The following is a 25,248-nucleotide window of genomic DNA, read 5'->3' as shown; positions in this document are numbered from 1 at the left end:
TCCTCAACTTCAGTTTTATTTTACAATGGTAATATAAGTTCAGAGAAAATACAGAGTAATCTACTCTGTTGAAAAAGAGTCTGTACAACTTGCAGGAACAGTACTATATTATAAAATCTGTTTTTGTGGGGTGAAGGAAAATGGGATATCTGAGTGGTTTTTTTCTTTCTCTCAAGCAGCCTCATTCCGATCAGCAGTGTAATTAGAATGCAACTCCAATCTGGAGGAGGAAAGGAAATTTTTGGCAAGAAGATACTGAGCAGTTGGGAGTTTTATTCAGATTTAGCATAGGCAGCCATTCATTATGAATACAACTCAGTAAGAGCAGCAATAGCATTCTATTTTTGCAGCTGGGATTTATATTCTGATATTATTAGATGGTGTGTTGCATATAGATAGCTCTTTTCCAACCAGAAAAAGAAATTATCAGCTTAAAAGAAATGATAATATTTATTGCATCTGCACTTCTGCAAATAGTTTCTTCCAATCACTGCCTCAAATAAAATAGACTAAAGGAGATTTTTATGAAATTTAAAAATATTTCTTGAGAAAACAACAAAAATGGCATGATATTATACCTGACCTGCAAGCTCTGAGGGCAAAGGACTGTGTCTTATTTATCTTTGTATCTGCAGAATCTATCATTGCACTTGGCACAAAGTGGGTGTTCAGGAAATGTTAATGAAAGAGTGAATGAAGGAGTGCTCCCTTCTCATTAAGCATCTCAAGGTGGTCACATCTGGGGACTTCCCTGGTGGGTGCAGTGGTTAAGAATCTGTCTGCCAGTGCAGAGGTCACAGGTTTGAGCCCTGGTGTGGGAGGATCCCACATGCAGCGGAGCAGCTAAGCCCTTGCACCACAACTACTGAGCCTACGCTTTAGAGCCCATGAGCCACAACTGCTGAAGCCTGCGAGCCACAACTACTGAAGCCTGCGCACCTAGAGCCCGTGCCGTGCAACAAGAGAAGCCACCGCAATGAGAAGTCCACGCACCGCAATGAAGAGTGGTCCCTGCTCGCCGCAACTAGAGAAAGCCTGTGTGCAGGATTGAAGACCCAGCACAGCCAAGAATGAATGAATGAATGAATGAATAAATAAATTTATTTTAAAAAAGATGGTCACATAAATAAGTAAACAAATTTAATTATTAAAAAAAAAAAAAGATGGTCACATCTCCTTGTGTGTGAAATAGAGAGGAAGTTACCAGTATCCCAGCAAGGCTGATCTTGGCTTATTTTGATTATCTCCTCTATCTATTTCAAACGCATCTATCTGCTGAAGAGTAGAATAGCTAGAATAGGTTTTAGGTTTTGGGAGTGTACACATAAGAATGAGAAATGCTTTGAAGGAATTTGAGAAGGGTAGTAACATGATCAAATTAGTCTAGTAAAATTAATCCAGTGCGGATCTACAGGCTGTGTGAGACATGGTCCCTAATGGAATTTGAAGTAATGGTACTGTGCTGGTATAATGCCACATTTGTAGTTATCAGTGATGATAAATATCTGGAGTCCAGTATAATGTTTTGTTTTAGTACAGAAATTAGTGGAAGTTGATTGAATTATATTCTTAAGAATTCTGCACCTTTCTTTATAAATTATTTCAATAGAAAACTTACTAAACATTCAAAACTTTGAAATATTGATAGCTGTCTAGGAGAAAGTCTACACTCCGTAGCCTTTGTTCTGGCCCCACCCCCCTTACAGGGTTTCTCTCCTGCTAGTCCCTTCCAGTAATTTAGTGTTTCTCAACATTATTTTTTACCTCTCTTCTGTAATAATCATTTAGAAAACAAAAATGAAAGTTCTTCTGCACCGCTACCCTTCCCAAGTGCCACGATTCCCAATCTTGGCTCCACTTTCTATAGTTTCTGTTACAAAAAATGATTTACAAATATAAATTTGTGCAAATATAAATGTAAAATTATACTACAAATATAAAAATCACATTATAATATTATACATACATTCCTCAGGAGATTCTCATATATACCTCCTTAGCTGAGAATTTTGTTATGGTAACAAATAGGAGTTTGTCCTAGTGAAATTCATTAATTCATTGGGCATTTACTGAGCTCTTATAATTGGTACCAAGGACAGAAAGAGCAGTGGGCTGTGGTTGTAGTACCCAGAGTACATTCCCAAGAAAAAGAACAGTAAAGGCTCCAAGGGGTAAAAATTTATTTATATAAACAAATTACCAAAATCTGAAATGGTGCTTGACAATTTCCTTTTAAAATTTACAAGTGCAAGTTTTTGCTTCTATGGTATAAATAATTAAAAGACTGTCTGGAGCTTTTGAGATATAGTGTTAAAGTTAGCAGTCTGACCAATCTTGATATTTCTTTGTTTTAAATTAGTCTTGTTTCTCTGTGTTATCTTCCTTAGTCTCAGGGTTGCTAAAATTTCTCTTTATAAACTTTGAACCCAACTTTAAAGTTCATTCTTCTCTCGATTTTTTCAATTACCCTTTAAAACTTAGTCATATATTAGCAACATCTTATTTGTGATTAAAAGAAAATTTGTCAAACATGACCTGATGAGTATGTTTTAAATAGAGGGAAATGATAACAATGAGATTTCATTAAGTAAAAATTATGATTACTTGCAGATTGTTAATCTGTCACATAGTATAAAAAAATCGCCCTTTCAATGAAATTATTTTAGATTATTTTGGAGTTTGTTTTATTCATTTAGCATTTTACCATCAAACGCCTGGCACAGTGTTTGCTTGGTGCGGGAGATATAAAGAAATGATGCAGACATGATTTATGCTGGATAGAGTTTACCACGTTTGTAGTTATAAGCAACATTCTAAACTTAAACACTTATAATAAAGTGTAACTAGTGCCGGTGATAAGTATGGGCTTCTGTGAAAATACAAGTGGGCAGAAGGTTCAGAGAAACACGTTCTAAAAAGCTTCCTTCCCTTTTGAGACCTAAAAGATGAGTAGGTGAAGAAGCCTGGGAAAAATATTTCAGGCGGAGGGAATGGCACGTGAAGGCTGTGGGTGAGAAATGGAATGTATTTGAGAAAGTGAAGGTTTAGTGTGGCTGGATCTTGGACTTGGATTCTTGGAGGGGAGGGGTGGTGATGGAAGATGAGGTCAGAGAGGTAAACAGGAGCCAGGGCCTGATGGGTTTGTAAACCAAATAGGTTTTGGGCAAGACCTTGGCAATGTTCTGAGAATGGAGGTCAGTAGAGGAGACGAGAGACAAGTTTACTGAGAAAGTGGTAGGTTGGGTATGCGATCCAGAGCACAGGTGGAAAGATTGTTTTGAGGAATGTTTTAAGCATGTTTTGGAATGTTATTAGGAGGGGAAATGGATGGAAGGAATTAAATTATATTTTTAGAAAGATCACTTTAGGGGCTTCCCTGGTGGCACAGTGGTTGAGAGTCTGCCTGCCAATGCAGGGGATGTGGGTTCGTGCCCCACATGCCGCGGAGCGGCTGGGCCCGTGAGCCATGGCCACTGAGGTTGTGTGTCCGGAGCCTGTGCTCCGCAACGGGAGAGGCCACAGCAGTGAGAGGCCCGCATACCACAAAAAAAGAAAGATCACTTTAGGTCCAGTGTGGAGAGCTGATTGGAGGCAGTTGAGCCTTAAGGCAGGGGACTGATGGGGAGGCTGTTGTAATGACCTAAACAGTAGTTGATGGTGGCCTGGACTAGGGTGATGGCACTGGTAATAGGTAGAAGTGGACAGACAAGGATATTTCAGAGGCAGAGTTGATTAGAATTGGTAATTGCCAGGAGGTGGGGAGGGGGAGGAGTAGTGAAGGTTGCTATGGAAGTTTCTGACTAGGGTAATGGAGTGGAAGGCAAGGATATTTATTGAAAGTAAACTGGAGAAGGAGTTTGAGGGAAGTGGCTGGTGGGGGGGGATGGTGATTTTAATTTGAGGGCATATTTAGTGTGCCTGTGTGGACCTGGAGTTCAACAAAGAGCTAAGAGTTGGGTTTATAGATTGAGGTTTCATCAAAATGGTAAAGACCAGGGAGAATATATGGAAAAGAGGCTCTTCAAATTTATTTTTCAAGACGGGAGGAGGAGCTTTGTCAAACTGTTAAACTATGAACTTTCTCCCCAGAAAAGTACACGTGTATATAACAGTTTTTGTTTTTATTTTGTTTTTCTTTCCCACTATGGTTTATTATAGGATATTGAATATAGTCCCCTGTGCTATACAGTAGGACCTTGTTTATCTGTTTTATATATAGTAGTTTGTATCTGCTAATCCCAAACTCCTAATTTATCCCTCCCCACCGCCTTTCCCTTTTGGTAACCATAAGTTTGTTTTCTATGTCTGTGAGTCTGTTTCTATTTTATAAGTAAGTTCATTTGTATTATATTTTATTTTTTAAAAAAATATTTCTTTATTTGGTTGTGCTAGGTCTTAGTTGCAGCAGGCTCCTTAGTTGCGGCTCTCTGGCTCCTTAGTTGTGGCTTGCGAACTCTTAATTGCGGCATGCATGTGGGATCTAGTTCCTTGACCAGGGATCGAAACCAGGCCCCCTGCGTTGGGAGTGCAGAGTCTTAACCACTGCGCCACCAACGAGGTCCCTGTATCATATTTTAGATTCCACATATAAATGATAGCATATGGTATTTGTCTTTCTGCTTTACCTCACTTAGTATGATAATCTCTAGGTCCATCCATGTAGTTGCAAATGGCCTTGTTTCATTCTTTTTTATGGCCGAGTAGTATTCCAGAGTGTGTGTGTGAGTGTGTGTATCACATCTTTTTTCTTTCTTTTTTAAATTAATTTATTTTTTATTAAAAGAATTTATTTTTTAAATTTCTTATTTATTTTTATACAGCAGGTTCTTATTAGTTATCCATTTTGTACATATTAGTGTATATATGTCAATCCTGATATCCCAATTCATCCCATCACCACCCCACCCCCACCCCCCTGCCACTTTCCTCCCTTGGTGTCCATATGTTTGTTCTCTACATCTGTGTCTCTATTTCTGCCCTGAAAACTGGTTCATCTGTACCATTTTTCTAGCTTCCACATATATGCATTAATATACGATATTTGTTTTTCTCTTTCTGACTTACTTCACTCTGTATAACAGTCTCTAGATCCATCCACGTCTCTACAAATGACCCAATTTCGTTCCTTTTTATGGCTGAGTAATATTCCATTATATATATGTACCACATCTTCTTTATCCTCATCTGTCAATGGGCATTTAGGTTGCTTCCATGACGTGGCTATTGTAAATAGTGCTGCAGTGAACATTGGGGTGCATGTGTCTTTTTGAATTATGGTTTTCTCTGGGTATATGCCCAGTAGTGGGATTGCTGGGTCATATGGTAATTGTATTTTTAGTTTTTTAAAGGAACATCCATACTGTTCTCCATAGTGACTGTATCAATTTACATTCCCAGCAAGAGTGCAAGAGGGTTCCCTTTTCTCCACACCCTCTCCAGCATTTGTTGTTTGTAGATTTTCTGATGATGCCCATTCTAACTGGTGTGTGATACCTCATTGTAGTTTTTTTTTTTTTTTGCGGTACGCGGGCCTCTCACTGTTGTGGCCTCTCCCATTGCGGAGCATAGGCTCCGGACGCGCAGGCTCAGCAGCCATGGCTTGCAGGCCCAGCCACTCCACGGCATGTGGGATCTTCCCGGACCGGGGCACGAACCCGTGTCCCCTGCATCGGCAGGCAGACTCTCAACCACTGCGCCACCAGGGAAGCCCTCTGCCCATTTTTTGATTGGGTTGTTTGATTTTTTGTTATTGAGTTGTATGAGCTCTTTGTATATTTTGAAAATTAAGCCCTTGTCAATTGCATTGTTAGCAAATATTTTCTCCTATTCCGTAGATTGTCTTTTTGTTTTGTTTATGATTTCCTTTGCTGTGTAAAAGCTTATAAACTTGATTAGGTCCCATTTGTTTATTTTTGCTTTTATTTCTGTTGTCTTGGAGACTGACCTAAGAAAACATTGGTATGATTTATGTCAGAGAATGCTTTGCCTGTGTTCTCTTCTAGGAGTTTTATGGTGTTGTGTCTTATATTTAAATCTTTAAACCATTTTAAGTTTATTTTTGTGTATGGTGTGAGGGAGTGTTCTAACTTCATTGATTTACATTTGGCTGTCCAGTTTTCCTAACACTGCTTGCTGGTGTTTTCTCCATTGTATATTCTTGCCTTCTTTGTTGACGAGTAATTGAACATAGGTTTGTGGGTTTATTTCTGGGCTCTCTATTCTGTTCCATTGATCCATATGTCTGTTTTTGGGGCAATACTGCACTGTTTTGATTACTATAGCTTTGTAGTATTGTCTGAAGTCCGGGAGCGTTATGCCTTAGGATTGCTTTGGCAATTCTGGGTCTTTTACGGTTCTATATAAATTTTAGGATTATTTGTTCTAGTTCTGTGAAAAATGTTATGGGTAATTTGATAAGGATCACATTAAATCGTAGATTGCCTTGAGTAGTATGGCCATTTTAACAGTGTTAGTTCTTCCAATCTAAGACCATGGGATATCTTTCCATTTCTTTGAATCATCTTCAATTTCCTTTTGTCAATGTTTTGTAGTTCTCAGCATGTAAGTCTTTCACCTCCTTGGTCAGGTTTATTACTAAGGTGTTTTTTTTTTTGATGCAATTTTAAAGGGAATTTTTTTTTTTACTTGCCTTTTCCGATATTTCTTTGTTAGTATAAAGAAATGCAACAGATTTCTGTATGTTAATCTTGCATCCTGCTACCTTGCTGAGTTAGTTTATCAGTTCTAGTGGTTTTTGTGTGAGTCTTTAGAGTTTTCTATATCTAGTATCATGTCATCTGTACCAATGCTCTGTTGAATAGAAGTGGTGAGAGTGGGCATCCTTGTCTTGTTCCAGATTTTAACAGGAAGTCTTTCAGCTTTTCACCATTGAGTATTATGTTGGCTGTGGTTTTGTCATAAATAGCTTTTATGATGTTGAGATATGTTCCCTCAGTAGTTTTTATCATGAATGGATGTTGAATTTTATCAAATGTTTTTTCTGCACCTATTGAGATGATCATGTGGTTTTTTTTGTCTTTTGCTGATGTAGTGTATCACATTGATTGATTTTCATATGTTGAACCATCCTTGTGATCCTGGGATGAATCCAACTTGATCATGTGGTTTCAGTTTGCTAATATTTTGTTGAGCATATTAACAGTTTACATATAATTCCGAGGTTTACAGGATGGATATCTGTGCTCCTCGGTTTATAGAGTAAAAGAGGACCTAAAGTAAAGCCCTGAAGAACCTCAAGTTTCATGGGTGGAACAAAGGAAAAAGATCTGGCATAAAAGACTTTGAATGAATTTTATGCTTGGTGTAAAACCAGGTGAATGTGGTGTTAAACAGAAACCAAAAGAAGAGAGGGGTTTTAGAAGAGGGAGTAGTCAGTAGTGGCAAATACCCCTCAGGGGTCAAGTGCGATAAAGAATGAAAAGTGTCCATTGGATGGATTTATTAATTAGGTCCCCAGGGCTTTGGAGAAGCAGTATAGGGGCAATGGTGAGAGTGGAAGCCAAATTGCAGTGGATTGAGGCATTAGTGGATATAAAGAAGTGAAGTCACAAAGTGTAGACAGTGTTTTAAAGTAGTTTAATTATGAAGGAAAAGAGGTAGGATGGTGGCTGGAGTGGGGAGGCATGGGCAAGACTTGAATATGTTTAAATACTGATGAGGCAATCGGTAGAGGAAGTGGAGGGAAAGTTCTTGAGAAAGTGATGGGTTGGGTATGAGATCCAGAGTACAGGCAGAAGGATGGTGTTAGGAGAGTAGACATTGTAAGTGGAAGGAAGAAAAAAGAATGAGTGTTGAAACAGTACGTTTGTAGGTTTAGTGACAAGAAGTTGGAGGACTTCCCGTATATTTTCTATTTCTCTTAAGTAGGGTGTGCATTTATTTTACATCTTGAATCTTAGGATGGTGGTTAAAAATTATGAATGCCTCGTCAATACTGGAGATTATAATTTGGATTTATGTATGTGTTGTATATGTATTGATCCTGAGTATTCTGTTCAGTTTATATGATGATAATAAAAATTTATAGAGGAGTTATTCTTTTTTTTTTTTTCTTAAAACGTTTAATCAGATCCAATTCCAGGTTCTATATGACAACAACACCCACCCTCTTGGTTTTCTCTCTCTCTTTTTTTTTTTGGCCACACTGCGCGGCATGCAGGATCTTAGTTCCCCAACCAGGGATTGACCCTGTGTCCCCTGCAGTGGAAGCACAAAGTCTTAACTACTGGACCGCCAGGGAAGCCCCTAGGGAAGAGTTCTTCTAAATCAAGTTTCTGATTTGGTACTCCGAGTTATGGCCTTAGCTTTCATGATTGAGTTCTTATGTTCTTAAACTATGACAGGGCCTAAGAGACTCTGACTAGTAAATCAGTATCTTGTGCTTACTTAATAATTTTATTCATTTACTGATGGCATCTGTGTTCAAAATTATTTTTATTTGAACTTTTCAAGTGATTAATTATATTTAGACTTGTTCCCAAGGTTTATGTTAAATGAATTTTTATACACTAAACTTCCAATAAGTGTGACTAATTGAACAGACCATTTAAACTGTGAGTAGAAGTGGGTAGAAGTTAACCCAACATTACTTTCATAGATATTTTATAAATTAAAATATGAATATATGGAAATTGGTGGTTTCCCTTCACTTGTAACAAGTTTGGATTAAAGAAGTTAATGACTGTATAAACAGTGATTTTTAAATTGACATGCAATTCACATACTGTAAAATTCATCCCTCTAAAGCATGCAATTCAATGGTTTTAATATATTCACAAGGTTGTGCAGCCATCACTGTGTAAGTGATAATTTAATGCAAGGTAATCCAGAGAATGTGGATTTGGGATAGCTATCTCAATATATTAACTTAATTTTTGGAAGGTATAGTAGATCTCTCTTGTCATTGAGCCGATGTTTCTGTGGAGTTTAGATGGAGAGTAACAGAATGTCATTTTTTAAAAAAATGTCACCAGTATCAATTAAGCTTTGTTTTCTTGTGATCCTCTTCAGTATAAAATTATTTTACCCTTAAAAAAAAAAATATATATATATATATAAAACCCCCAATTTACATATTTCCTCCTTAGAACTATATTTTTCCCTTGCCACTAAGCCACTCTGAGACTAGATCTTGATGGAAGACAGGAAATGGTTCTTTATTAGAATACCAGATTTAAAAACTTTCTTGCCCTCAGCTGTTACTGGTGATCATTGCTGAAGTTGCCACCACTGGTTCAACTGTCTTTTGCTAGTCTTTAATCAAAGATTGTGATCATATTTCATACCTTGCTATAGTTAGTGTTTAATTATTATTCACTGGTATTTTCAGTGTTTCGAAATGAAACTTTGACAATGCAGTCTCACCATTTTAATTCTTCCCATGTATTTTTTGTTTCCTTTACAGTACTCTGTGCAAAAAACTTGGTGAAAAAGGATTTTTTCCGTAAGTAAATTAACTTTAAATCTTGTATGTTGTGTGTAGATTCTTTGGAAAGCATTTTCAGAATTCTCTGGTTTAGGGATTTCTCTATTCAGAAATATACTCAGTATTGTTTTATGAATTCTTTGATTCAGAGGCTTTTGGCATCACATGTTTTAAAGACGATTTTGTGCTCCTTAGCCCCTTTCCCTTTATCCACCCCCCCCATATTTGTGTGAAACGGGTGTGTATATGCAGATGAATGTAATGTATATTGAAGGTGTGCATACTACTAGATTTCTAGAAAAGGTTTGAGATTATTTCGTAAGCACTTTTTCCCCTAACATTTTATAGGAAATTTTACCCATGCATTCAGGAGTCATTAGAAGGAAGAGAAGTCATTTAGCCTGCTTGGAATTTCCAGAGTATAGGAAAGAAATCTCTGCCACATTTGATCGTAGAATCTCTTATGTCTCAGACTCCAAAACAGACATTTAGTTCACATATTTGCAGTCTCTTTGCCAATCTGTTGTGAAAATTTTTGTGGCTTTATTTAGGATTAAGTTTTGCGAGGGAAGATTGGGAAGTACCACTCACATGTGTGTGTTTACCCTATAATATTATACTTCACATTCGCTTTAAATTATTATGTAAAAATGATATAATTTTTGGACTTCCCTGGTGGCTCAGTGGTTAAGAATCTGCTTGCCAATGTGGGGGTCTCGGGTTTGATCCCTGGCCTGGGAAGATCCCACATGCAGTGGAGCAACTAAGCCCATGTGCCACAACTACTGAGCCTGTGCTCTAGAGCCCCTACAAGCCACAACTACTGAGCCAGCGCGCCACAGCTACTGAAGCCCATGCACCTAGAGTCCATGCTCCGCAACAAGAGAAGCCATCACAATGAGAAGCTGGTGCACCGCAACAAAGAGTAGACCCTGGGCTTCCCTGGTGGTGCAGTGGTTGAGAGTCCGCCTGCCGATGCAGGGGACAAGGGTTCGTGCCCCGGTCCGGGAAGATCCCACATGCCGCAGAGTGGCTGGGCCCGTGAGCCATGGCCGCTGAGCCTGCGTGTCTGGAGCCTGTGCTCCACAACGGGAGAGGCCACAACAGTGAGAGGCCCGCGTACCGCAAAAAAAAAAAAAAAAAAAAAAGACAAAGAGTAGACCCTGCTCGCTGCAACTAGAGAAAGCCCGCGTGCAGCAACGAAGACCCAAAACAGCCATAAATAAATAAATAAATATATTAAAAAAGATATGATTTTCAGTAAAACAAAAAAGTCCAAGCCAGCAAAATTTTTTTTGAATTTTATTTTTTTATTCAGCAGGTTCTTATTAGTTATCTGTTTTATACATATTAGTGTATATATGTCAATCCCAATCTCCCAGTTCATCACACCACCACCACCCCGCCCCGCCAGTTTCCCCCCTTGGTGTCCATACGTTTTAAGCCAGCAAAATTTGATAAGTAAAAATATTTGAAGTTAGAAATAGAGAAGTTCATTAGATTTTTAAATTCAGGTCCTATCAGCCAGCAAAAACTGGCTATGTATGCTGTCTAATTTAATATCTGACTTAGTTAATTTTCAAGTGTTTGATTAAAAGAATAATAAGCTCTTGATATATTTTTAAATCATACTTAATTCATTCCACTTGAAATTTTATTACTTAGTCTTCCTAGAGTAGAACCTGAATTAAAGTTTATAAAATAGCATAAACTATGTAATTGAAAAATTATGCTTATATGGGAAAGCAATTAAATAGGATAATCTGGGACATAATTAAGCAGTTTTCAGTTTATGTACCATGTGCCTTCTACCCCAAAGCATGTCGCAGGAGGAGAGGCCAGTGTGACCTCTCTCCTTGCTGCCACCAATTAATGTTATCTTCACAGGCTGCTGCTGAACTACCCACCTCATCCCTGTTGCTAATAACCTAATAGCCAATGTGTACTCCTTTTACCCTCCTTAAGGTTGATCCAAGGTAGGATTTATCCTAGTGGGACTGCAAAGTGGCCAATGGGATTGGATAGGCAGGTGACAAGAAGAGGGAGGGAAGTGAGTAGTGCACACTCTTAGAGCTTCTATACTCCCCAAGACAACTGGTCTGGTTTGAAAGACAAACTCTTCAGTTTTGTCTCCTAGCCTTCCTTCCCAAATTCTTTTCCTTCCCCTAGAGTCCCAAGACACACCTTCTCCAATAAAATATCAGATATCCTTGTCTCAGTTTTCCTAGGAAATCTAGAGGAATCTTACTCTAATTCTCTGTAAGCCCCTGAGAGCCGATTATTATCAGTTATATGATCTTTATCTGTCCTTAAGTTGTACGTGAAAGAAAGAAGGAAATCTTCCCCTTTTTTATTGTTGTAAGCAGTAAAAATTGATAAAAATTCTTGAGTTGTGAGCTTGCTTCAGGGATAAGAAAACTAGGGGAAATTGTGTGATTATCTTTAAAACTCAGAATGGAAAAAGCACTTGATGACCCTGGAAAGGAAAACAGGAAAGCCAATCCTGAGGCTTTCAGAAGGGACTCAGCCAAGGATGGAATATCCTGCAGGTTCACAGTGGCGGAGGTCCTCCTGCTGTGATAGATTTATATTTATTTTTGATCTGTTTATAAGTTGAGGGTTGCCCACATTAATTTCAGAGAAAGAGTTAAATAATAGTTCCTAAATCTCTTAATCAAATTTGAGTGAGAGTGTGCCTTTATTGATCAGAATGCAGTTATTGATACTGTAATATAGTTGTTTTTGCTTGTAAATCAGTTTAAATCGTGTTGAATGGGAAATGTAAATTTTAATATGAAGCATGACTATAGGCTGAGTATATATATGTGTATATATAAATATATTTAACTATAGAAAAAAATGCAGTGCCATGTGTTGTCTTTTGGAATTTGTATACTTTGAGATAATACTATTTATTCCAGGGTATCTACCTTTGCTGAGAAAAGTTTTGCTAACGCATTTTTTGGAACTATTTTCAAACTTACTGGCTTTTAAAAATAAAAGTACAGTACATCCCCCTTCCCCCAAAATTTTGGCAGGAAGAATTTCAGACACATAGCAACATATAAGGAATTTTACAGTGAATACCCATCATCTAGATTCTGCCATTAACTTTATCACCTATCTATCCATTTATCCATTATCTGTGTTTTTAAAAGAATGTTTTTATTAGTATCAAATTCTTTCCATTTTTTATGCAACGTTTAAGTAAAAACTTTGTGTGTAAGGTACTTTGTTAAGGTTTGTATAGGGGCCAAATTGAAGTCAGTGAGCTGCAACATGGTTGGTTGAATGTATTTTTTCTTCCCCAATCAAAAATAAAGCTTTATTTTCTCTGGTAAGTAACTCTTAAGTTGAAAGTTTTGTTTCATTATTTGCAGCTCATTAAGTGCGTTAGTGTAGTGAGGAAGTTCCTGAGCTTTAGCTATTTTATATGACTCAGAAATGATGGGGAGAAATTTTTAAAAATACTTTAGCCACTTCATATTTACCGCTAGAGGTCTCACTAACTTCTGAAAACTTGATATCTTTGACTACACTGGAAGAACTTGGCTCTCAAGTTAAATTCTTGCAGAATAATATAATCAGGTAAGTTGAAACCTAGGTATTTTTTTGTTAGGGAATAGAGCTTGTATTTTGTATTATTTAACAGAAGGGAAACATAGGAGGATGGGACTTAGACTTTCATACTTAAATAAGGATCTGGAAGCCACACCTAGTGACTTCTGTGTGGAAAATGTTGTTTTTCTCAGTCCTAATTCTTTAACTAGTTAAGCACCATCTAAAGGGAATGCTAGAAATGTGATTTTTGTTTGTTTTTGCTTGCAGACATACATTTATCTGTTTATTTGTTTAGATGGTAGAATCAAAAGAACAAGATAAAATGGATTCCTCCCAGGAGAAAAATACTTAATGTTATTGAAGGTAGAGGGGAAAGTATTCTTCCATTAGACACATCTACAAATGGTTAGGTATTATTGAAATACTAATATGAATAGTGCTAAACTTAAACAATATAGTTAAATAGATTGCTACGCTAACTTGCCAGGTTTTTTCTTAAATACTTAATACTCTTAAATATTAGTCTTTTCTTACTTATTTGAAGTTGACAGATCACAGAATCATAGAAGTGGGAAACTGGCTAGGTGATTTCTGTCTGGCCTTAAATCTTGGCAGATTAGTATCTTGACTTAAAAAAAATTAGCATAGATATATCAAGGTACAAATTTCTGCGATTATCAACACTTACCAACATTTCATTTTAGTGTCTTCAGCTGTCCCTAGGAAATTTACAGTATCTCAGTATGTCTCACATCTCAACTGTTGTTGTGGTCTCCAATATTTTATTTAGTTCCACCTTCATCCCCTGACTTTTAAAATTCTACTCATCCTACCGTTATTCATCCTACTGTATGAAGCTTAACAACAGCTTCTCTGTACCTTTAATCTTTCCTTCTCTGAATACCACTAGTAGACAAATATGACAGTGTATTTACAGCCATGCTCAAGCGTCTAAAGTGGCTCCCTGTTCTCTACCTCAGTCATTCCAAGCCTTTATTTTCTGACTTTTAAGCCTCTCTTACTGGATCCGTCTTATCTCTCCAACAGTATTTACTTTTACACCTTAGCACAAATGCTTTGATTAAACCCCTCAAAGCCCTTCAAATATTGTTATACCCTCCTTGGAATGCCTCCTGTTTGTCCTTTAAAGCCCAGATGAGTCCCATCCCCTCAAAAAGGCGGGGGGGGGGGCGGGGGAGAAGAAAGCCTTTTTCTATTGTTCACACTCAACTTGTTCTCCTGCTTTTCTGAGCTCTGGTACTCACTGTTGAACTACATAGTAAATGAGAGGTGTGATACAGCATAGTGGTTAAGTGCATGAAATCAAGAACCAGATTGTGTGTGCATGGGTTTAGAATCTAAACTTTAGACCCTGCCTCTGCCACTTACTACTGGGTGACCTCAGGCTAGTTAATTAACCCCTTTCTGCCTTCAGTTTCCTCATCACTAAAATGGAATAGTAGTATTTACCCCATGGGGTAATTTTGAAGATTAAGAGATCTAACATATGTAAAGCATTTAGAATAGTGCCTGACATAGTATTATAAGTGCTTTCTTTATAATCAGTATGGTCAAAAACTTGTTTATTCTCAGGAGTTTTTTTTGGTTTATAGTGTATGGTGTTTTAATTTTCCCAATTAGATAGTATTCTCTTTTAAGGCAGGATATTAAATTTTTTGTTTCAGTTTCTCATCACTCATGATAGTTAATCATTAAAACTTTTTGGCTAATTTGATATCTCTGTAGCCTGTGTTACTGTGTGAAAACTTTAATAAGCTCTTTCCTTTAAATGAGCTACTAAGGGAGACCGTAGGAAATCTCTAAGAGAGCCAGGGATGTTTTAAGCATTCACCTTTCTGGGGTTAGAGGGCTGGTAAAGATCTATGATAACTTACACATTATAAAGTAATCTCTAGACCTTGGTAGTTTAAGCTGAGCATGTTTTGAGATAGGAGCAAGAAAAAATGTAGTTTTTGATATTTAATGTAGAGTTAACTTTAATCTTAGTTTTAAAATGGACCACTTTTCATTTATAGCTTATCGTTAAACTTTTTATGAAGAATGGAATAATCTTTTGTAGCAAATATTAATCTTTATTTAATTAATCTTCCATGTCAAAATATTCTTTAATTAAAAAAGAACCCTCCCTTTTTTCCCCACAGGGCTTCCTGATCCATTTGCTAAGGTGGTGGTTGATGGATCTGGGCAGTGCCATTCTACAGATACTGTGAAGAATACACTTGATCCAAAATGGAATCAGCATTATGACCTGTAGGTTTAAACGATTTATTTGAAATGAAACATGGAATCACTGTTATTTGATATAGTCTTTGAAAAGAATCACTGAATATGATTTGAGTTTGATCTGTGGTGTAATTTGGTCCTCACAGAGGGATGCAAAACCTAGTGTGAAAGTACTTTGGCTTATTGATAGCTGGTTTTGGAAGGTGAGCTATGCTTAATAAGCCCATGAAGAACAAAATGGATACACAGTATAGAGCACCCCCCCACACACCTTTTTTTCAATCAAATAAAGGTATTAATTCACTTTAGGTCAGTTATAAGTATAAATCAGAAATCATAATTGGAGTACACTCATAGGCATTCTTTTTGTTTCTTATATGGATGGTTTCTTCTAAATTTTATTTTAATCATAGTAGCATATGTACTGTTTTTAAAAAAGCAGATGATACTGTAGGTCTTTTAATGGGAAAATGCAGTTAACTGTCCCATTCTTATTCCTGATTCCAATTCTCAGGGTAACTGTTTTCAATACCTTTGGCTGTTTGTTCTAGAATTTTCTTCTGCTTCTAGATATCATGCTTATTTATAGCATTTAATATAAATATATATTTATTTCGTGTTAGGTATTATTTTTACATTTTCTACCATAGAAAATGATTTAGCTTTTACAGCTGCTATCTCTCATCCCATTCCTACAATATCCACGTGACCCTTTCCTTCTCCCAGTCCTCCTGTATAGTTATTTGAACCTTTTCGGCTACATCATTGTTCTGTGTTTATGCTATTATGATCATGTAAATATTCATAACTGAGTCACGTGGTGTGCAGTGATTACATTTTCTTTCTTGACAACTTCTGTTTTTATGAAGTTAATAACTGTCTAACTTTGCCATTTGTTTAGTTTTCCATCTCATTAAGAAATTCACAAACTCTCTTACAGTACTGAACGTCTCCTCTGCTTATTTATGTTCACCACATGAAATAGTCTGTTGGCTTTGTTTTCTTCTTGGAGATAGCCCTCCTAGAGCTTCTATGCTTTACTTCAGTCTGGACTGGTAGTTCTCTAAGACCTTCTGCACAGTTGTCCTGGAACTTGCCTTTATCATTATGTTGGGAATTTCGTTTCTCTCTTCTAAGTCCAATGACTTCTTTTTTTCCTGTTTACTTCCCTGTTTTTTTTTTTTAGATGTTGGGGGCAGGAGTTTATTAATTAATTTATTTATTTTTGCTGTGTTGGGTCTTCGTTTCTGTGTGAGGGCTTTCTCTAGTTGTGGCAAGCGGGGGCCACTCTTCATCACGGTACGCGGGCCTCTCACTATTGCGGCCTCTCTTGTTGTGGAGCACAGGCTCCAGACCTGCAGGCTCAGTAGTTGTGGCTCACGGGCCTAGTTGCTCCACGGCATGTGGGATCTTCCCAGACCAGGGCTCGAACCCGTGTCCCCTGCAATAGCAGGCAGATTCTCAACCACTGCACCACCAGAGAAGCCCCTATTTCCCTGTTTTGGTGAAGTATGTCTTCCATTGTTATCTTGAGGAAGAGTACAAAGATGGGGAAAATTTCTTTGAGTTTATGTCTGAAGATATATTTTGTCTTCTTACTTGGTTGATAGTTTGTCTGAGTATAGACTTCTAGGTGAGACATCACTTTCCCTTCAAATTTTGAATACATTACTCCAGTGTCTTCTAGGTCTAGATCAGCACTGCTGAATAGAAATACAATGTGAGCCACAAATGGGAGCTTATCTGTAATTTTAAATTTTCTAGTAGCCACATTAAAAAAAGTAAAAAGAAACAGATGAAATTAAACTTAATATATGTTTTATTTATCTAAAATATCTTCATTTCAACATGATATCAAAATAAAATAATCGAGTTGTTTGTTTTTTGTTTATTTTATACAAAGTCTTTGAGGGACTTCCCTGGAGGTTCAGTGGTTAAGGCTCCGCGCTTCCACTTCAGGGGCACAGGTTCAATCCCTTGTTGGGGAACTATCTCGCATGCTGCGTGGTGCGGCCTTTAAAAAAAAAACCCAAAAAACAACGAAGTCTTTGAACTCAGGAGTTTGTTTTGCATTAACAGAGTGCCTCAGTTTGGGCTAGTTATATTTCAGGTACTCAGTAGCCACATGTGCCTTGTGACTACCATTTTGGACATCGCAAGTTTAGAGTATTGCTGATGGCATCCTGATTTTGGTCCTTCATGATTGTTGTTTTCCACTGGAAGATTTCAGGGTATGCTGTTTTTGCCTGATGTTAAATTTTTTGTTTTGTTTTGTTTTTTTGTTTTTTGCGGTACGCGGGCCTCTCACTGTTGTGGCCTCTCCCGTTGCGGAGCACAGGCTCCGGATGCGCAGGCTCAGCGGCCATGGCTCACGGGCCCAGCCACTCCGCAGCATGTGGGATCTTCCCGGACCGGGGCACGAACCCGTGTCCCCTGCATCGGCAGGCGGATTCTCAACCACTGCGCCACCAGGGAAGCCCGATGTTAAATTTTTTAATGATGGACTTGGTATATCTGAAATATAGTACTAGATACTGTGACTTTAATCTGGATACTTAAACTCCTGAGTTATGAGAAACTTTTCTATTTATTTAATCATCTATAGATGATTTCCTCTTCTCCATTGTATTTCTTTCTCTCTTTTACTTTTTCGAGAACTCCTGTTATTTGGATGTTATCCCTCCTGAATTGATCATCATTTAGTTGTCCTATCTTTTTTCTCTCATATTTTATCTTAGTTAAAAAAAAAAAGTTATAATAAAAAATTTTTGTTCTAGTAAAAAATTAAAAACTACCATGAAATATTTGGGCTGTTTTCCCAACTTTGTTTTCTAGCATTCCTATTTATTGTAATTTCTGCTCTCAAATTTTAAATTTCCAATATCATTTTGCTTTCTGACTGTTCCTTTTTCATAACTTACTCTTATTCCTAGATGCAATATCTTCTCTGATGAGAGAAGTATTATAATTGTAGTGTTTTTCTGTTGTATTGCCTCTCTTTTCTCAGATTTCCTTTTTTTTCTCTTAGTTTGGTTTGGATTTCTGTCTTTATATTTAAGGGGAGGCACTTAAATGTTGATTGGAAACTCTCTACCCATGGGTAGAGCTGATCAGCTTGGTAGGGTAATCAGGAGTAACTGTGACATTTTCTGCACAGAATTCTCTCTCTCCTTCCTGGGGGCTGTATTCCTGGATGCTTGTGTTCATGGATCTGAACGGCATAGGGATGCTAGGAGGTCTCTCCATTCACTAGATTAACCTCTTCTTAATACTCTGTTTTTATTACAGAATTTCACCTCCTCCCTCAGCTGTGCCTAGTTTCCCTGAGTGCTGCCACGTTTTGAGGATGAATTAGGTTGGGGAAAGGATTCAGGAGGTCTTTCCATTCCATTTATTTATTTTATTTTTTTATTTTTTAAATTGAGGTGTAGTTGATTTACACTTTCCATTCCTTTTAAATACTTTGACTTATCATTCTGTTTCAGCCTCATCATCACCATCGGAGTATATTGGGCTTACAGTTTGGGAATATTTCGGGGCTTGGTGGCAGTAATAATCTTGTTTCAGGGAGTCTATTGCTCCTTGCAGGCTTAGGTTTCAGTTTTCTACAGGTTGCTAATTCAGTTATCATATGCTCTTTAAACTTCTCCTGTTTTGTGAACATCTCCCAGGTTATAAACATGTTAAATGTCCTGATATCCTGACTTTCCAAGTGTTTAGCCTTTTAAGCTTCACAGTCATTCTATTTCATGCTTCATCAACATCAGCTTTTCTTCCAAATGTTCCACTTGTCTTTACCTACTATCTATGTAGCTAAGCTTTTGAGTTCTTAATCAGATTCTTTCTTTTCTTTTCTTATTTTGGCCGTGCTACGCAGCTTGCGGGATGTTAGTTCCCTGACCAGGGATCGAACCCGTGCCCCCTGCAGTGGCAGCACAGAGTCCTAACCACTGAACCACCAGGGAATTCCCTTGATCAGATTATTTAAAGCCATTTCTTTTAGCTTCAATCAGATCTAAATTCAGCCAGGGACCCAGCTACAACAGTGAACAAGACATAGTCCTCCAAGCTTACAGCCACGTGGTATATAAAGACAAGAAATAGGAAAGTATAAACAGTGTGATGAGAATCTGTATAGGGTGCTGTGGAAATACATAGAACTTCTTGACACAGATTTAGGAGCTGGGGAGAGCTTCCTAGAAAAAGTGGCATTTAGGCTTATACCCTAAATAGGAGTTAACTTGAGGATGGAGAAGGTGGGAAGGTTCTAAGCAAAAGCTGTCTGTGTGAAGACCCAGAGGTGAAAGACAACGTGATTCTGAAAACAGTTCAGAGAGGCAGCATTGGTAAGTTCACATGTAAGGTAAGGGGAGTGTGGTAAAAGACAAGCAGTGAGAGGCAAGCAGGAGCCAGCTCATGAAGGTCCTTGAAAGCCTATTAATAAGTTTGAATACTCTCTTAAAAGCAGTAGGGAGCAATGAAAGTGTTTTAAGTGGAGAAATGCTATTATCAGATTTATATCCAGGAGTGGACACTTTGGCTGTAATGTGAAGAATGGCTTAGAGGGAGCCAAGAATGGCAAAGAAAGTAGTTCCAAGATTATGAAGGAAGCTGTCAAATAGAAAATAACTTTATGTTAGAAAAGCGATAAAGTGAATGGAGAGATACAGGCATTGTAAGTATTTTTAATATGGCCTTCAAACTTAAAAAATTTTTTTCCTTGGGGGAAAAAAGTGAAATTGTACTAAAAACCCTGTGCTTTGCTGGATTTGGCTCACAGGCTGTGGTTTTTCTCTGGACCCCCTCCTTAGAGTCCTTGCTTTTCTAGCTTTGCTGCTGCTACAGTCTTTCTCAACACAGCAGCTAGAATGATCCTGTCAAAACGTATATCAAATCTGGTTACTCTCCTGTTCCACATCCTCCATTGGCTTCCTGTCTTACTTAGAGTAAAAGTCAGAGTTCATACTATGGCTGACAAGGCCCTTTATGATTTGTCCCTTGTGTTGGTTAGATATAATAGACTGATATAATAGACAACCCCACATTTTCAGTGGTTTAGTACAACAGAAGTATATTTTGTATATAAGGTCCATTTGGCAGGGAAGCAAGACACTGTCACACAGTCATCCAAGGATACAGGCTGACAGAAGCTCCCTTGTCTTCAGTGTATGTTCCCAAGGTGTCTCTGGGCTTTGACATCCAGCCTCCCAAAAGGATGCTTAAGCCATTGGTGGGTGGGCTGCTCTAAGCCCTCAGGGAACCAATATTTTAGCATACCTGTATATCAGGCTTATCAGTTGGGAAACTGATTTAGTGTGATTTTTTTTTTTTTTAATGTTTGGTTTGGGGCAATTTAGCTGGTTAATACTTGATTCTGATTCTAGAATTTTTACATATCATGCAGGTACATATTTGCCAAGTTAAGTCTGTTTAGGTCTATTTGAAACGTGATACATGCATACTGAATGTTATTTTAGTCCAGATTTTTTCATTTGCAAGCAACAGAAATGAAATTCAAATTGGCTTAATTTTTGAAAAGTATTAACTTGCATAATTAAACATATACACACTACTATATATAAAATAATCAACAAGGACCTACTGTGTAGCATAGGGAACTCTACTCAATATTCTGTAATAACCTATATGGGAAAAGAATCTGAAAAAGAATAGATATATGTATATGTATAACTGAATCACTTTGTGTACACCTGAAACTAACACAACATTGTAAATCAACTATACTCCAATATAAAATAAACATTAAATTTTAAAAAAAGTATTAGCTTGCATAATTAAAAGTCTAGAAGGGTAGGCATGCTTTAACACAGCTGGATCCAGGGCCTCAAGTGTGCCTTTCACATTACTCATTTAAAAGTTTTAGGGCTTCCCTGGTGGCGCAGTGGTTAAGAATCCGCCTGCCAATGCAGGGGACACGGGTTTGAGCCCTGGTCTGGGAAGATCCCACATGCCGTGGAGCAACTAAGCCCGTGCACCACAATTACTGAGCCTGCGCTCTAGAGCCTGCGAGCCACAACTTCTGAAGCCCGCGCGCCTAGAGCCCGTGCTCCACAACAAGAGAAGCCACCACAATGGGAAGCCTGTGCCCCGCAACAAAGAGTAGCCCCCACTCACTGCAACTAGAGAAAGCCCGTGTGCAGAAGCGAAGACCCAATGTAGCCAAAAATTAAATAAATGAATAAATAAATAAATTTATTTTTAAAAAGTTTTAGTCCTTACTTAAGTGGTCTAGGCTTTTTTATATACCAGGTGAATTTTTCTGATATTACTGCTTTATTGAATGACAGTTTAAGGTCAAGGTTGCTGGACCAAAAATTTGACCTCTTAGAGTCATTGAAATTTAGGGTTCTACTGATATAATTATGTTATTTTATTATATTTTCGCATGGGATGACACCATGTTAACAATTGGCTGTGGTAGAGCTTCTCCATACTTACAGGTATATGCACAGACAAGTAATAGTAACGCTTTCCCCTGCTCTGCTTGTCTGCAGGCAGTGAAGTGAAATCTGCAAGAGTCCTGCTCGCTCAAGGCCTGCATACAGGAGAGAAGCAGGGGAAAAGCGTTACAATCAGCTTTTGTTCTACAGCATTTTAAAACATAACAGGTATGTCAGATTTTTGGTCTGTCAGCCTTGACAATGCCTCTTGAAAATGAACTGAGTATTCGCTGAGGTACTAGGTCATGTCATTGAAGTGTATTTAAAATGTGACACTGATAAAAGTTTTTCTAAGACTTTTGTTTTTGGAAAGAAATAATCATAAACTTCCATAGGGTTACTTGACACTAGCTACTAAAATAGTTTTTTTTTTTTTTTTTTACTAACAAAAATTGTTTCTCAGTCTGAGAGTGGCAGGTATGATAAAGAATATATTAAAAATTCTTTTTAGATTTTACTTTAGAATTAAAAAAAATTAAATTCAGTCCTGTGGATAGACTGAATTCAAACATATTTTGCGTTATCTAGCCATACTCAAACATTTGTGACTTTAGACTACAAAAACAAAAGAAAAATTTTATACTAACTACTCATAATTGCCAAGTTACTCATGCAGTCATTTTGTTTTATATAGGTATATTGGAAAGTCTGATTCAGTTACGATCAGTGTATGGAATCACAAGAAGATCCATAAAAAACAAGGTGCTGGATTTCTTGGTTGTGTTCGTCTTCTTTCCAATGCCATCAACCGCCTCAAAGACACTGGTTGTGAGTAGATACTAGTGCTTTTAAAAATTTAAATATACATATTTAAATATATATACGTATGTGTATTTTTTGATGGGGAGGCAGGGGTCTAAAAACTTAATTTCCTGTGTGTGTTTGAAACATTGGTAAAAATTTCTGGTCTAAATTTACTTTGTTGACTTTTTAAAAAGAATGAAACATTTTAAATATGTGAAACCTAGAAATGAATCAGAGCTGATACTTAGTATCCAGTGAATTTATAAGTGCTAAGAAATGACTGATATCCAGAAGAATAAAAAGAGGGAATTCCCTGGCGGTCCAGTGGTTTAGGAGTCTGTGCTCTCACTGCCTCGGGCCCGGGTTCAATTCCTGGTCAGGGAACTAAGATTCCACAAGCCGTGCAGTGTGATGCAGCCAAAAAAAAAAAAAAGTAAAAAGGTGTCAAAGTATTAAATGTCTTTTTTTATTACTTAGCACTCATCTCTGGTTTAGGTGGATTTGTGAGATAAAGGGAGTTTTATTTAGATCATTGGAGTGTTTAATGTAACAGTTAAAGGGGAATTATTAGTGAATAAAAATGACATATAAAACTGCTCTGAAAAATTAAAAGTTATAAAGGTAAGACATTATTTTGAGTGTAAGACAGCTGTATTAACTGCTTAACTGTAGCTTAATTTTTCACCAAACTGGTCATTTACAAGATTAGACCAAGATCAAGACATTAGAAGCAATTTCTATATTGGGTTGACAAGTTGACTTGTTAGTGTATGTGTAATTCATGTAACCAGATGACAGAGCATCTTTTTGGGGGTATTTCCATTGGGACATAGATGGAAATATCTTTTTCAACAGAAAAATTTTTTCTTTTTCTACAGAATTCTTTTTTATATAATATAAAAAATATTGCTAGCTGTTGTCATGGGATTGTAGTCCAGATGCCTATTCTAAGCAAAAATTCACATGGACTCCAGCTAAGGAAATTAATAAATAAAAATAGTTTGAATTTAGCTTTGAATGTTAGATATATAATATTAAGAGATGATCCCTTTTAATGTAGTATGATAGCACAACCCAGTTATAAAAATATTACTGTTAAAAAGTAAAAAGGAGAAAATTGAGCTAGAAGTTCTGAGGGGAATTTAAAGGCACCGGAGAATTTCTTATATTTCTGGGTTGACAGGGTGACCAACAGGAGGTAGAAGATGATGGGATTGGAAAAGGTCTAGCATATAAAAAACGAACAATTTTTGGGACTTCCCCAGTGGTCTAGTGGTTAAGACTCTGCCTTCCAATGCAGAGGGCATGGGTTTGATCCCTGGTTGGGGAACTAAGATCCCACATGCTGTACAGTGCAGCCAAAAAAACCCAAAAAACAAACAAACAAAATGAACCATGTTATTCTAACCCAATGCAGCAGGCAAACTGAAGACTTGTTGTATGTATGATCTTATTTCTGGTTCAATTTAGCCAACATTTATTGAACCTTTTAAGTGTCAGGTACTGTTTGAAACCCCAGTGATAGAAAGGTGAAAAAGGCATGAATCCTGTCCTCTGAGAAGCAAGGGCAAAGGCCTGCTGGCAGAGGGAGCAGGACACGTTAGAAGGAGCGAACAGAAGAGGCATTGCTCCGCACAAGTCCACTGTATAGCTGTCTTATTAGTGTCCATTTATTTTGCAAAGGGAAAAATAAGCTAGGTGGGGCACAGATTTTCTTTCTGCTGCTTGTGAATGTTTCATTGCAGTAATTTATATGACCTTTTTGATGTATAGTAATATTTATTAAGCACCTGGTGTAGTTCCATTCTATCAGGTTGGAGTGGAGAATATAAAAACTTAAGATATGGTCTCCTCCTTTTATCAATTCGTGATTTACTTAAGTAGACAAATGGCATACAGCTATAAAGAGAATTCAGTTATAAGTGCTGTAATCAAAGTAAAACCAACATGCAGTGGGTGACATTGTTCCTTACTGTAACTAACCAGGCCAGTGTTATATCTGTTTTATAGATGATGCATGAGAGAAGAAGTGAGCTGCTTCTAAATGAGTTAGTACCAGAACTCAAACCCTTATGTTAGTTTATACTTGGCTTCTTATTAATACTTACTTTGTGTGTGTGGGAGTTATGTGAAATGGTTAGATAAAAAATAACAATGACAATTAACATTTATTGGACACTTATGTGCTAGGTACTGTGCTAAGAGTTTTACATAACCATCTGATTTAATCCTTAATAGGAGGTAAGTACTACAATTATACACGAGAAAATCAAGACTTGGGGATAAATTGCTTAAGAACAAAACTATTAAGTGGCAAGCTAAGACTTAGACTGAAGTGTTCTGAAATCTTTGGAGAGAAAATACTGCATGTTGGCACCAGTGTCTTATGGTTTTTGAAATCTGAATTTGTCAAAACTTTTGTCAAGACATTTATACTAATATTATGTATGCAGTTAGAGAATTTTAAACATTTGTCTCATCATTAAAACTTGATTAATTCTTTAAATGATTGGTCTGATTTCCAGTGGATTGTAGAAATTTACTATCACTCTGTAGATGTGAGAATCTCTGATACCAACTTATTTTTTGCCTTTTGCTGTTGTTGATTTGAAATAGATCAGAGGTTGGATCTATGCAAACTTGGGCCAAATGACAATGATACAGTTAGAGGACAGATAGTAGGTAAGTGTGGAATTGAAAGTTATGTGAATTTTGGCTTTATTTAAGCTGACCTAAACTCTAAATACCTTTAAAATCAAAGTACAGTAACTGTAGCTTCATTGTATTGGCATG

At 37.2% G+C, this 25,248-nt stretch overlaps 1 protein-coding gene and 1 non-coding gene across 7 annotated transcripts in view; one reads left to right on the top strand and one right to left on the bottom strand.

Moving 5' to 3' along the window:
* SMURF2 (SMAD specific E3 ubiquitin protein ligase 2) overlaps nt 1-25,248 on the top strand; it is a 116,136-nt gene that overhangs the window by 55,880 nt on the left and 35,008 nt on the right. Inside the window, exons 2-5 of one of the 6 annotated variants that reach the window (XM_060133459.1) lie at nt 9,425-9,463; nt 15,169-15,277; nt 22,346-22,479; nt 25,072-25,137. In XM_060133459.1, the coding sequence (XP_059989442.1) occupies nt 9,425-9,463; nt 15,169-15,277; nt 22,346-22,479; nt 25,072-25,137 (348 nt within the window). Of the gene's footprint in view, nt 1-9,424; nt 9,464-13,296; nt 13,417-15,168; nt 15,278-19,083; nt 19,597-21,765; nt 21,880-22,345; nt 22,480-25,071; nt 25,138-25,248 lie in introns of those variants that run through there. The other 5 variants (XM_060133461.1, XM_060133460.1, XM_060133462.1 and 2 more) reach the window with 5 other exon arrangements.
* Nucleotides 19,143-19,215, bottom strand: TRNAG-GCC (transfer RNA glycine (anticodon GCC)). The gene has a single exon. It is a non-coding gene; the product is annotated as a tRNA-Gly (tRNA).

The sequence above is a fragment of the Lagenorhynchus albirostris genome, chromosome 20 (genome assembly GCF_949774975.1).
Source record: "Lagenorhynchus albirostris chromosome 20, mLagAlb1.1, whole genome shotgun sequence".
Lineage (NCBI taxonomy): Eukaryota > Metazoa > Chordata > Mammalia > Artiodactyla > Delphinidae > Lagenorhynchus > Lagenorhynchus albirostris.
The sequence above is the reverse complement of the archived record's forward strand: the minus strand, read 5'-3'. Positions and strand labels throughout refer to the sequence as shown.